Source organism: Myodes glareolus, chromosome 18, assembly GCF_982192425.1.
Source record: "Myodes glareolus chromosome 18, mMyoGla1.1, whole genome shotgun sequence".
In the NCBI taxonomy this organism is placed as follows: Eukaryota; Metazoa; Chordata; class Mammalia; order Rodentia; family Cricetidae; genus Myodes; species Myodes glareolus.
The window spans coordinates 22,850,557-22,865,049 of NC_142043.1; the positions used below are offsets into that span (position 1 = coordinate 22,850,557).

Here is a 14,493-nt window from a genome sequence, read left to right on the forward strand (position 1 = left end):
ATCAACCAAATTCTCAGCTCAACTCCTGCGATAATGCTGCATGGTAACTAATCCCAACACTGCACCAGTTAACAGTCATTCGTTTCTTCCATGTTCAGGTCTGAGGATCAACTGTGGTAGCTAGCTCAGCTACAACCTCATTTGATATGTTTTCAGCTTTGTCATTTCACTTTTCTACAAGATCTCATCTCTTCGGGTTATTAGAAGAAACTGTTACAGCAGTGTTTCCTGCCCTAAAATCAGACCTGGCTACTCAACATGTTTATTTTTAACAGTAACATCTTAACATGTTACCATTAAAGAAAAGTTTCTCTCCTACCCATATCCTCCTGTAGTTACTGCTCCATTACCCTGCCCCTACCTCTATAATAGTACAATACCTCTAAAGGACCATATATATGTATTTATTTTTTGCCTTCGTTTGCCTTCCAGTCTCTCTCAAATTCCACTGATCATTTTTACATTCCAACCACCTTGACGTTATTCTTGCTATCTGTGTTGAATGCATTGATTTCTCAGCCTTCACTATGCTTCAACCAAAAACACAAAATAACTGTTTCTTCCTTCCTCTCTTCCTTACTTTGTCTACATATTTGATGGCATTTTAATAGCCTTGTCACCTCTGAAATTCCAGTAATAATCCAAAGGCACAACCTTCAGGAGACAGCATGTGACCTGCTATGTGCTCCTATCCCTGTCATAAGCCACATGTTGGGGTGACTTCTGCTGCAGTCCATTCACAACTGGTTCGTACATTCCAGAGTAGGGGCATGTGGATTAAATCATTAGGTAGGAGAAACAAAGATATGAAAGAAACACAAAGACATGGATAGTACCAGGAGGGAAACCAGTAAATACTGAATACTGAATTCACCTGTGTTTATTTTCTATATTTCTTTATATCCCAATACAAAGAGGAGTGGGAGAGAAGGAAAAAGACTGCTTTAACATGATACAAAGGACAACCAGAACAGTTACTTGCTTCAATACTTGAGACATCAAGCCATTATTTCCTGAGTAAAGCATTTGACGTTTCGGGCAGGATATGCAGTGAACACACCCTAGACCTAGTATCCTGTGGGCAGCCACTCCCTGGGTCAGACCTCCTATTTTAAAATGAAGGAGCAAGAATAGGCTTGAATTCTCTAACCTTTGGTCAGGGTTAAGCAGAAACACCTCTATAGGTCATCCTAATGTCCAAAACACCAAGTAACCACACCCTAGGTCAGGATTTCTTGTTTGTAGCCACAGCTGTGGTAAACTTTGATGGAGTAAAAATAAGCTCAAACGCTCACAGGTCTCCACAGATCCCTTTGCCATAATTCACAGCAATGGAGACCTGCGGCTTGCAGACTACATTTGGTCCTCTGCCTTTCTACAAATAAAGTTTTAACAGAACATAGTCTATTCATTCCTTCCTAGTCACCTTTCTAGGTCTTTTGTTTTATCTCCTGGCCTCTAAATAACTAAGCACCATACGGCACAGAACTTAAACCTCTTTTCTTCTTAAACCTGTTTTCACTTTGTTAATGATCTAGTCGAATTTCATAATGATCTGGTCTAATTTCATAACTGAATAACACCTACAAGCTGAAAACATCCAATTCTGTATTCCTCGTCTAGGCCTCTCTTTAAATTCCTAAGTCATGTAAATACCTAATTAAGACTTTCTTCTATTTGAATTAGTTTTTTAGTGTAATAAATATTTCCAATTAACTATGGTCACACAAAACTCCTAATCCTCCATCCAGACTTCCTGTAGACTTTCCAATCTCTATGGCAAACTCTATTCTTCTGAGTGTCCATTCCAAAACATATTTAACGCCACGTTTAACTCTACCTTTTCTCATATTTAATTAGCCAACAAATGCCACCAAACCTCAGAAAAACATAGGTCCCATAAGACAAAAAGAGGCTTTAAGTTAGGGTGGAGCAGTAGAACACATATGAAAGTAGAAGAGGGAACAGCGGAGATTAAAAAAAAAAAACAGTTTAAGTAGTATAGGGCAAGAGGCCAACCAAAACTAAGTATGTATGGAAAAAGCCATAAGAAAACCTGACACTTGATAATTAAACTAAACAACGAAAAGAGTAAGACAGACTTTGAACAGAGGTACCCTGCATGGGCAGAGCTCTAACACTTCTTTAATGGAGGAGACCTGAGCAGAGCTCTAACGCTTTGCTGGGAAACCCTCCCATGCAGTAGCAGAGCTGCCACACTGGCACTGGGGAAGCCTTTCCTGGATCAGAGTTGTAAGCTGCTATGCTTACAGTGACTTTGTGGTGTACTTTGGCTCCCAATTGCCAGGATACCTTTCCATCTGTGCTCCAATGCTCACAGTTCACAGAAGAGATTACATATGTGGTACTGTAAACTTGTTCAAAAGCTCATGGCTAGGAAAGTCATAGGCCCTAGTAAGGAAGGCACTGTTGGGAAGTTTACAAAATCAATGTAATATGCTTAAGAAAATGTCTTCTAAATATCTGTTTATACCCACACATTTCTGCTGCTGGTCAAGGAAGCTGCAGTTTGCAATAAGTGGTGATTAATGCAGAAACTTTGGAGGGTTACAGTCTGAGGATAAGTGGCTACTGAATGCTCAGTTACAAATGAGGTATCTATATCACCACTTCAAGGCTCAAGAAATATCACAGGAGAGGGGATGAAAGAATGCAAGAGGCAAAGGAAAGGGATGGGATGTTGCAGAATGCTGTCTTCTAGGAAAGACACGTCCAATAGGCTATTGAACACGCAGAAGCTGTAATTAACTAAACAAGATTGGGCCTCTCAACATTTCATCATGGAATATGAGGGGTACATGAGGCCTTGCCCCTCTCTGAACGGCTAAGGGCACTTAATAATTGTTGTGGAAGGGAGAGACATTTTTTTCAGTGGTGAAGGCATTGGTGAGTTTATTGCATCTTATAAATAATCCCTTATGCATACTCCTGTTAGTAACCCTAATTAAACTCTCTGATAAGACATGGAAGTAGAAGGGAGACACAGAAGCGGGGGAGGGGGGTAAGGGAGGGTAAGGAAGAGGTGAATATGGTCAAAATACATTGTGTACATGAAAATGCCATAATGAAAACATTATTATATATAATATATGCAAAACAATTCTTAAATGCATTGCTTAAGTTAAAATTAAATTAAAATTTGAATTTATATATTTGCTAATAAGGTTATCAAGAATTATTTTACTAAGGGGGTGGGAATCCCCCTATTTTGTTTTAATTGAGTGGGGCTAGGAGGAAGAAGGGCATGAATTACTGTTTACTTAAATGTTGAAATGTCACATCTACCAAGCTTTTGAAGGTTACTTTGATATCTTCCCCGCAAGGAATTCATTACTTTTATTTCAATAAAGAACAGAGCTGATGGACACTGGCTTTCTTTATTAAAATGTGTCTTTTCTGTGCAAGTTCAGCATACTTATCAGACCATTTCAAACCACATCTTTGATATAATACTGAAGAACTGGACAACATATTCATTTCCAGCAGGTTCTCAATTGTTTTACAGTCCACTACTTACCAAGTCCTAGAAGATCAACAGTAGGCTCTGCAGCATTTTTGGGGCTGGTGTTTTTCTTAAGCTCAAGTTGTTGATCTTCTTTCTTCTGTACCTTTCAAGTAAATCATTAGATTAATTGATAATTTTATTAATCAAACCAATCTTTAAAGTTTCATTTATACATAATTTTCATGAAATTTAGCATAAGGAATCCTAAAGCATTAATTATTTTTTTAAGCAGGTAAACATGGTCTTTGAACTTACAGTGGTAATTCTTACACAATGAGACCACTGAATAGTGAATACAGAAATTTAACTCTAAATGAAACTATACCTCTCCCCTTAGAACTGGGAATTGAAACCTGTCACCTTATACATGATATGCAAATGCTATCACTGAGCTATATTCCTAACTCCTTCTTCTTTATATTTTTTTTGAGTCAAGTCTCATTAAGTTGCCCAGGTAAGTCTTCAACTTGTAGTCTGCAACCTTCCAAGAAGCAGAGACCACAGGACTTCATCACCAGGCACAGAATTTTATACTTTTATTTCTTCATTTATTTTGTGTGGTATGTATATGTATGTGCATACCATGACATGTGTGGAGTTCAGAGGGAAACTTTGAGGAGTCAGTTCTCTCCTTTTACCATCCAAGGTCCAGGGGTAAAATTGCATTCAGGCTTGGCAGCAAGTGTCTTTACCTGCTGAGTCATCCCGCCAGCGAATTACACTTTTGAGGAACTGGATCACATATTATTTTCTAGCTGCTACTAACTCTTGTTGAGGTTGGAGAGGAAAAGAAATTGAGCACAGATAAATATCCAAGTATTCTAACAACCATATCGCTTTTTATTTCACTATCACCCTTCTGACACTTCATACTCAGCTCGGAAGTGGAAAACAGCACATGTAGAATCACTGCACTGTAACTTATTCAGTTTCCATAAACATCACAGACTTTCTTTGCCTTTTAATAAGGCAGCGATCTCAATTTGTGGGTCAAACAACCATTGTACAAAGGTCACCTAAGACCATCGGAAAACACAGATATTTATATCACAATTCTTAACAGTAACAAAATTACATGTATGAAGCAGCAACAAAAATAATGTTATGGTTGGGGGCCACTACGACATAAGGAACCGGTTTAAAGGGTCACAGCACTAGCAAGGTGGAGAACCACTTATTAGAAAACCAGAGTCAACTATGTGAGAGTAAAGTTAGGTGATCTAAAATTTACTGAGAAAAATTTTTCAACAAGCACTTACATATGTCTATTCAAATAAAGCAACTTGATAAACTCTATGGAGATCCCCAACAAGTAGGAGTCCCATTCAGATTACTACAGTGTTATTAGCAGAAGCTTCATTGCCCAGTCTTTTAGTAATTTACAAAGCTACGTCTTTTAGTAATTTACAAAGCTACTTCACAGACTGAACAGAATAAAAGCTTACTTTTCAGTCACCCTATTTTTGACATTTCTTGTTCCTTTAAGTAACAGGTGTAAAAGCTGATCCTCAAGAATGAGATCCACTGCTCCTTAGCTGGCTAGTTAATGCAGACAACAGCACATAAGGAATCTGTAAGCTGCTGAATTGAACAAGTAGAAAGAGTGGGATAACGAAAACTAAACATCTCTTTTAGATACATCAGAGAAATGAGGTCATAAGACAAGGGTGTGTGTGTGTGTGTGTGTGTGTGTGTGTGTGTGTGTGTGTGTGTGTAAAACTCCCAAACTAGATGCCAGACATCAAGAAACACAATGTACGCAAACAGAAACCCATTCTCAGGTAAGAAATTCTGAACTGTAACTGGCACGTTGCTGGAAGTCAATGTAGACATGTCTGTGAGACTAAAAACTGAGGACTTCAGGATGAATGTGACAAGGCAGGGACTGTTCACTGCTGTGTTCTAATAACCTGTTACAGTCTATCTACACTGTGTGCATATGTTACATATTAGCTGTCTTCAGTATTAGGCATAAGGCAGACTACTTTAATACTTGTAAACTAAGATTATTTCTTGGAATATTACATTACAGGTTTACTTTGTTTTGTTATAAATTATTTTTGATAACATCTCACTATATAGCCCAGGCTGGCCTCAAATTCCTACTTCCCCATTCTGAGTGCTGGCATTACAAATATGCATTATCACACTCAGTTAAAATTAAGCTTTAATCATAATCTCTGAGCTCTTCCTGACTCCAAAGCCCATATTCTTTTTATTATACCATATTGCCCAAATAAACCCTTCTTAACGTGCTTTTTGGCTGACAGAAACAAGAACAGAAGTTAATACAGTAAGGCAGTAATAAGCTCCTTCCTAGCAGCCACCCTTTAGAAAGATGACTCTACCAATTATTACACGTGACCTTGAGCCAGCTTTTCTTTATGAATTTTCTATTTCTTCTTTGCATTAATTCATATTAAATTTGCATAATCACTGTACTGAAACTTCCCAGGATTAATGTCATCCCTAAGTGGTACACACAAAATGCTTAGCACAATGAACAGCACTTAGTAGAAAGGAGAGCTGATTCTCTGCACTCTTGTCCCCCCCTTTTTTTATTTATTTTTTGTGTCTTTCACATCATGCATCCCAATCGCATCCATCTCCCATCTCATTGTATCTGCCCTCTGCCCCTGCAATACCCCCAAAATAAAACAGAATAAAATTTAAGATAAAAAAGTCAAAAATTAAAAAGGGAATTTTTAATTCATCATGGAAGCCGCAGTGAGTCACACAGTAAACCCCTTTATCCATACATCTTTACATGCAGACATTCATTGTAAAGAATCACTGGTTTGGTTTGAGGTCTCTGGTCTCTACTACACTATCAACACTGGGATTCTTCCTGGGCATCTCTTGCTGCCCTATGTTGTGAAGATCCTGTGACCCTGGATCCAGCAGATCACAGATGGAGTGGATATTGGGGTGGGCCAACACTTAACCCTGGTTCTGGGCCTGGGTAGTTGCGGGATTGGTTAGCCTGACAGCTCTCCCCTGTCTTTAGCACCAGAGTGAGTTCTCCAGCATTTCCTGGCTAGAAAAATTTCCTGGCTATTCACCCCTTGTGGGGCCAGTTCTCCTGCTTTCACATCCTCCAGGTAGGTTCTCCCAGACCTACACCTTCAGGGCCAGCTCTACTGTGTTGCCCAGGTGAGGCTCAGGGGCCACTCTCCTGAGTACTAGCTGATGAGGGGCAGGGACAGCTCTCCTGCTTTTGTGACCTCAGGTCCAGCTCTCCACCTGAGGGTGTGAGGGGGAGGGATCTCTCCCCTGCCCATGTGGCTACAAGACAGATAGGGACAGCTCTCCCATCTGCCTCAGGCATTGATGGGAGGGTGGGGGAGATGGGGCAGTCTCTCCCCTACCCATGCCGCCTCATGACAAATACATAATGTCCCCTCTTTTCTTAATTCCCTTTTGGATGGCAGAGAATAAACTGATAGTGCACATAGTACATTACTATTCATAGTGCATGCTGGGAAGGCAGATGCCTAGTGATTCTCAGCTTAGTCACTACTAACAGCTGTGTGACCAGGAATAAACTGCTGATCCTGTATCATTCAGGTTAAAGCAAAGAATGAAAAAAATAAAAAACAGTCATACCAAACTCAAAGCACCATGAGGAGTATGAAATAATACATTTAAAGGCTTAAAAATGATGTTTACACTACATTGGGCACTCAATAAAGTTCTAGATGGTTTCATCCTTTCAACAACACATCTAATTTAATTGTTGAGCCTTAAACCTTGATGCACTTAACTGGAGGCTTTAGCTCAGTGAAACTACTTTCTATCAAAGCATTTACTGAGAAAATATCTCCTTTTTTCTACTTAAGAAAATTTCTAATTTACAAAAAAGGATTGTGAGCTTGCATGCTTACTGAGCAAAAACTTTTCTTTTATTAAGTAGGAAATGAAAGCATTACACATAAAGTAATTGGATTTCTTCCTTATTTTATTGCTTCACTTGCAATAAAACGTTAAGACTTTAAAAAACATTTCAGAAATTCCATGGAAAAAAATGTTTTCAATTTACTACAAAGCCTGTAACATATCTAAAATATGACTTTCTACCATTACTTTATCATTTAAGTTATTTTAATAGTAAAGTATTAAAAAGCTATTACAACTTCAGTGGGTTCCTCATGCTAGACTTCCGAGTATTTTAGTATATAATTATTTATTACTGTCATCTTATATAGCTTTCTATAAGACAATAATTTATTTTAGCTACTCAATACTTCTGGTTTAAACTATGTAATATAGTAAGAACACAGCAGAACATTTAAGCTGTAAAAAAATTCTTATCTTAAGCTAATTATTTGCCCAGGCATATCTTACTTGTTTTGAGTGCCCCAAGTCTATATACCATTTATCAAGAAATAGATACATGAAAATGTAAAATCAAAGGGAATTAATCATTCTCTTTCCATGTCTCCACACATGAATGATGAAACACATTCAAAATCAAGGCACCAGAATTATATACCCAATTCCTTTGCAAAGATGATGTTCTCCTTAACTCTAGCTTATCTATTAAACCTTTCTTAAATACTACTGCCAAAATACCCTTGCAAAAGAATGTCTCTAAATTAGGTGCACCACCTCCTTTAGAAACTCAAGTATTAGCCAGGTGTGGTGCCACACATCATCAGTCTAGCACTTAAGAGGCCCAGGAAGAGGAGGTAAGCATTAACCCTGGGGGGGGGGTCACTGAGATGGGCTCGGGAGGTGTCTACTGAAGATGTCTGTTTCCAAGCCCGGCTGACCTGAGTTCAATCCCCAGAAACCACACCAGTGAAGGAGAGAAGCAGTTGCAGCAAGTTGTCCTGTGACCTTCAACCACCCTGGTGGAAATGCATACACTTGCTACAGCATACTCACACAACACATCAATTCAAGTGTAACTTAAAAATTTAAGGAAAGAGCTTGAGTTGGCCTGAGCTACAGAAGGGAGGGATGAGGAAAGGACAGAAAATAAGAACAAAGTGTATTCCAGGGCCACTCCTCATCAGAAGAATAAATACTATGGTATGAGTTCATGCTCCTGTTCTGGCCTTACTTTTCACTACTCCTCATACACAGACACAGATCTGTCCAAACTCATACTTTATTTCCGGTTCCAAGACTATCTCGAGGCTGCCTTTTCAGTCTAGCATCTTCTTTCTTCCAAACTAAACTACTCGTGCTTCAAGATCTAGCTCATAGTTATGAAGCAGAGAATTTTCTCCAAGCTTTTTCACCTGTGACCTCTTCATTTTGTAAACTTACTCCAGCCTCACTGTGCATGGCAGCTAAAATCACCATCTCAGGGTCACTAAGAGAATATTTAAGGATCTGAGATGATGTGAACCCACATTTATAACTGACTAGGAAATCATGTAAGAGAGGCTCAGGAGGCTATGCTCAATACAGAGGATTAACTGCGTGATTAGTTTCTAAAAAGCCTAATAATTGGTATTTCATAAATATCCAGAAAGTCTTTTATATAGGCATATAATAAGATGGCAATCTTAGATTTTTTAAAAAAGAAATTTTACCTTTTCAGTTGTTAGTGGTTTGGCAGGCTTTTCTGGCTCCTTTTCTCTCTTTTTCTCTTCCTTTTTTTTTTCCTTTTCTTTCTAAAACATAGCCCAAAGTTTTCATAAGTTTACTTTTTAAAACAGAAACTTTTAGTTCATTTTATTCGTTGAAACCATCATTTGAGAAAAGACAGAAATATCAAGTGCTTACATTATCCACATGCTACTGAAATCTGAATGTCAAAAGCAATTTCATTTTTCATTGAGGTTAGATACTAAACACAATACAGAGGATTACTCAAAATTTCACGAGTGAGACAATTTAAACTTTAGGATTTGTTTTAAAGGGTAAGAACTCAATTCAGCAAATTCTCAAATACTTTATTTCTTACATACATAAGAAGTAAACCAATTGATAGGATGGATTTTTTTTTCTTTTCCTTTTTCGAGACAGTGTCTTACTCTGTAGCCCTAAATGTTATAGAACTCAACCTGTAGACCAGACTGGCTTGTTACTATAGAGATCCATCTGTCTTTGATCCTAGCATTTGGGATGCGGAGGCAGGCATATCTCTGTGAGTTTGAGGCCAGCCTGGTCTACATAGTGAGTTCCCTGTATCAGAGGTTTGGGGGTGGGGGTAAGAGATCCACCTGCTTCTGCCTCCCAAGCGCTGGGATTAAAGGTATGCACCACAAACTCAGCAGGACGGACTTTCTTTGTGATATAAAGTAATGCCATATCAGAAAAACACAGGAGTTAAAATACAAAATCATCTTAATTTCAAAAGTAACACAAATTTTTAAGTCATAATTGTATGTTTTTAAAAAACAAGTATAAAGATTTTCTCATTAAAAATACTAAGGACAGTGCATGGAGCCAGATTCAAATACTGGTGCAAAGTAGTTGGGGTAAATTATAATAATGGTATTACTGTGTTCACTATTTGTACTCCATGGAGAATTAAGAACAGTAACAACAAATCGTAAAGGTCACAAAGAGGGGGGGGAGGGAGGGAGGAAGGGACAGAGAGAGAGAGAGAGAGAGAGAGAGAGAGAGAGAGAGAGAGAGAAAGCACAAATCTGTGCCTGCCGTGTATAAATGAGTAAAGAGAACAGCAGACAGTGGTATCCCAGGCTACAATGTGAACTAATAGAACTTCAAAGGACTTACCACTCATATAAAAATGAAAAAAGGCAAAAAAGTTTGTAGGTATAAGAGTATAAAACTGCAGAATAACAAAATAATTTAAAGCACATCATGCATAAATAAAAACATAAAACTGATAGTGATGCTAAGTGAAAAAGTCAGGATGCTAATTACCTCTAAAAAGAAAGAATGAAGTGATTAAAGGGTGTAAGATGGGAGTTTTCGAAGTGACAATAACATTCAATTTACATAGTGATAGATAATAGTTATATAAGATTGCTTATAAGTATTGAAAGTCAACATAATTTTAATGTACATTTATTTTAAAAAAGGTATTTAAAACCTCAGAATACTGTAAACTATAAAGCAGGACACCAATATGAGAAATTTAATTTCAATTTCAGCACTTGCAGCAAAAAATAAAAGAGAAAATAAAACTCTCAGTACTGGTCCCAAATTGAAAAAAAAAAGTATAGCAAATATCTTTATGGCATAAACAGCAATGTCTTCAACTATAAGCTTAAGAACAGTGCAAAAATTCTAAAGCACTTCTCCTGTTACCATTTCCTTTTACTGGCAAGCAACTTACTGTGAGTAAAAGTAAGTTAGTGAGAACATTTGTATACAAACACCAACAGTGTATGTATAGCAAAATGAGAATACATGGCTAAACTTCCAGGACCTGTGTGTTAGTATCTAGTGTCAACTAGAAACAACTTCTAGTTAGCTGGAGAACTGCCTTAATCGGCTGGTTGGTGGCCTTGTCTATGAGAGACTGTCTTGACTAATGTGGAGGCCTCAGCCCACTGGTGAGGTACCATCCCACAAGTGGGCCTGGGTTCCATGAGAAAGCACAAGGCAGTGAGCAACTAGAAAGCAGCATTCCTCCATGGGCTGCTTGAGTCCCTTCTTAGGTTCCTGCTCCAGCTTCCCCTCAAGGATGCACTGTGTGAACTAAAATAAACCCTTTCCTCCCCTAAGTTGCTCTTGGACACGGTATTTATCATAGCAACAGAAAAGCAAATTAGAACAACCCAGATTAAAAAAAAAATAATATTTAAGGTTCCTTAGGACAATTCTCTCAAACCATCTGTTTCAATCATGCTCTTCAAGAACAAAGTAAATGTAACATAATGTTGTATTTTCTGAATATTTAAAGTGCTAAAACATAAAGAGCAATTGATTTTTAATTACCAAATAAGCATATATAAACAGAAGACCATCTAGGAATTAGGCTATTTCTCAGAATACTTTTCTATCTGCCCAACTACTTGGAACTTCAGACTAAAAGTAAAATTTAAACTCCTGGGGTCAACTAGAAGCATCATCTATATCTGACCTCAACTATAACCCAAAACCAAACATTCACTTCCAAAATACATCTGTGCACATTTCCTTAATGTCTAATTTAATCTTTGCAAAAACTGCTCAAAGCAACTATTGTTATTACTGTCTTCTTGCAAATGAAAAAAAAAAAAAACTTAGGAAAGCAAAGTTTTCACTCAAAACACAACCACTAGTCAGTATCCCTTTGTGTTTGATGGAGCACAGACCCCAAGCCACTCAGGTCTTACTGCTCACTGAAGTACAGCAGAGCTTTATGATTACCTGCTGCTGTTTCTCAGATTACAACTAATAGCACAGGCACTGTACCAAACGCATTTCATCCTTGCAACAGCTTTATGAAGTGAGCAATCATCCCAACTTTGTAAGAAAAATAAAATGAGCAAAAAGTTCTAATAAATTATAAAATGTCTTCCAGACATAATTAGTAAGGTTTAGTGATAAAAGCTGACCCATGTTAATAAGCGAAGTAAGTTGTTTCCTTAACCTCTAGGAGCTGTTACTTATTGCTACGGTTGAAATGTTTGTGGCCACTTCAAAATACATGTGTTGAGACTAAAACCCCAACACTGCGAGACAGTATTAAGAGCTGAGGGCCTTTGGAAGGTGATGAAGTCACAAGAGCAGAACCCCTATGACTGGGATTAGTGTTCTGGTAAAACAGGCCCCAGAGTGAGTCTTACCCATTTCCACCAAGTGAGATCACAGCAAGGTGCCATTCTATGAATAAGCAAGTGGGCCCACACAAGAACACAAGTCTTGGTCTTGAACTTTACAGCCTCCAGAACTGTGAGGAAATAAATTACTGTTGTTCATAAGCCACACCAACACATGGTAATTTGATACAGCAGCCTATAGAAACCAAGTCAGTTTTCAAGGAAAACATCACTAATGAAAAGGGCTCATATCTTATCATTATGATTGGTGGGCACATTTGAAATCACCCAAAATAAATGTTTTCAGTTACATTTTACAAGGGGAAAGCAATACGATTCCCTTTTTACACTGGAATGTCAGTCAATAAAATACTTCTGATTCCAGTTATAACATAATGATCCAGGATTAGAAGAAACATTAACAGTATGGGCTCTAAACTAGGATCATAGAGTTTGACCCAGCCATTGACTCTTACCCGCATAATCAAAAGCTGGTGGTTTTTTTTTTGTTTTGTTTTGTTTTTTAAAGACAAGAGCCAAGCATGGTGTCACACAGCTGCAATCCCAGAACTCCAGAGGAGGATCAGGAGTTCAAGGTTGCCCTGAACTACATCAAACCCTGTTTAAAAGGGAACAGGAAGGTTGAGAAAAGGAGAGAAAAAAAAAAAAAAAAAAAAAAAAAAAGAACAGAGGTCCTCCAGGACTTCAGTTGAACACTAAATCACCAGAGTCTACTCACTTTTAACCCCGCGCTGTGTACTCTAAAATCCCCTCAGTCTCATGAACTACCCTTGGGCTAATAACTCTCAGCTAGTTTCATGGAAATGGCTTTCCTTTGGTGGTTCAGCATACTATTCAGAGCTGAGACTCCACCTCTCAAACCTCTGTATCTCTCTCTGAGTTGTGTAAATCTCTATGTCCAAATACCTGCTATCACCTGTAACCTCATACTGAACAAGCCTAACTTTGAATTCATCTCATTTTCCATTTTTCTCTTCAAATCAGATCCTTATCTCACATGGAGGTGCTGAAGCTGGAAATGGCAGTCAAGGCTTCCAAAGCAGCCCATGGCTCACCAGTTATTAAACATCACATAGTCTACCTTATGATCACTCTAAACTACACTCTTCTTTGCTCTGTCCCACTTTAGCAGGTGTCCTCTGTCATTTTATTTTCTGGATTAAGTCTGGTTCTTATGTCTTTTTCTTCATTCGTTACCACAACATTCACTTTCCCAGGAGCCAATAGAACAGAGTTTCTGAAAACATGAAAACCTGACCCTTCGCCCCTCCCCTTTAAAACTCATATTAAAGTCCCATAGCCTTCAGGGTGAAGATCAGTCTCCTTCGGTGGGTTCTTAAGGACGTCCTTCCACTTCTTCCTCCTCTATCCTATTTCCACTACACCATTCAACCTGCCAGTCCTTAAACACAGTACTCCACCTATACCTTTTCACAAGCTGCTTTCTCTACCTGGAATACCTCCTGATCCTTATAGTTAATGCCTTTTCAAGAGTATAAAACTCATCAGAAGTATATTTGCTAAGAGTAGTAGCAAAGCTATCTCAGTCGCAGCATAAATACACTGCATTAGAAACTGCTGTATTTCCCCGTTAGACTACAAAGTCCACAAGGGCACAGGCCTATCTCACTTGTCTCTGTGTCCCACAAGTCTACATGCCACCTATCAAGAAGCAGACACACAAAAAATGTAATATCAAAGGAAATTAAAATTCTCAAATATGTGCACGAGACTTGAATACATAATACAAAAGATAAGAATACCTATCTTATTACCACACTCAGAATATACTCTAAAATTCATCATTGACAGTTCTAAAGTCACAGTCCCATAAAATACATATTTTCCTATATGACAGTTGATACTGCTTCAAAAAAAAAAAGAAATTTGACATCAACTTTCAAGTGCTTACAGAAACAGCATCATAGTCAGAAAAGATTTTTTTTTTGACCAAAGACATAGAAATCAGAATTCAACAACAAAGTATCTTGAAAGTTCATCAACCTTTAAAGTTCCTATAAGGTAGTAATAGATATGACAACAAAAAATTAATGGTTAAATATGGTAATAGCCTCAAAATCAGTCACTCTGAAATTAAATATAAAACAAAACTCTTTACTCATGCCAATGGCATAGGACAAGATTCAGCAAATTAAATATTTGACATTTTTCATTCTGGATTTTACTCAAAACATGATTTCTACTGGTGTTCCTAAACCGCAGCCCTGTGAGAGGAAGCCCACCTATCAGCAAACACCACAAATGCACATGTGG

The 14,493-nt window shown here is 38.0% G+C and overlaps 1 protein-coding gene across 5 annotated transcripts in view; it reads right to left on the reverse strand.

The window, feature by feature from the left end:
- Positions 1-14,493, reverse strand: part of Smap1 (small ArfGAP 1) — an 80,990-nt gene that overhangs the window by 14,411 nt on the left and 52,086 nt on the right. For 3 of the 5 annotated variants that reach the window (XM_085679464.2, XM_085679467.2, XM_048430453.3), the window contains 2 exons: positions 9,070-9,150; positions 3,539-3,629 (listed from right to left, as the gene is read on the reverse strand). In XM_085679464.2, coding sequence (XP_085535590.1) covers positions 3,539-3,629; positions 9,070-9,150 — 172 coding nt within the window. The remainder of the gene's footprint in view (positions 1-3,538; positions 3,630-9,069; positions 9,151-14,493) is intronic. The other 2 variants (XM_085679466.2, XM_085679468.2) reach the window with 1 other exon arrangement.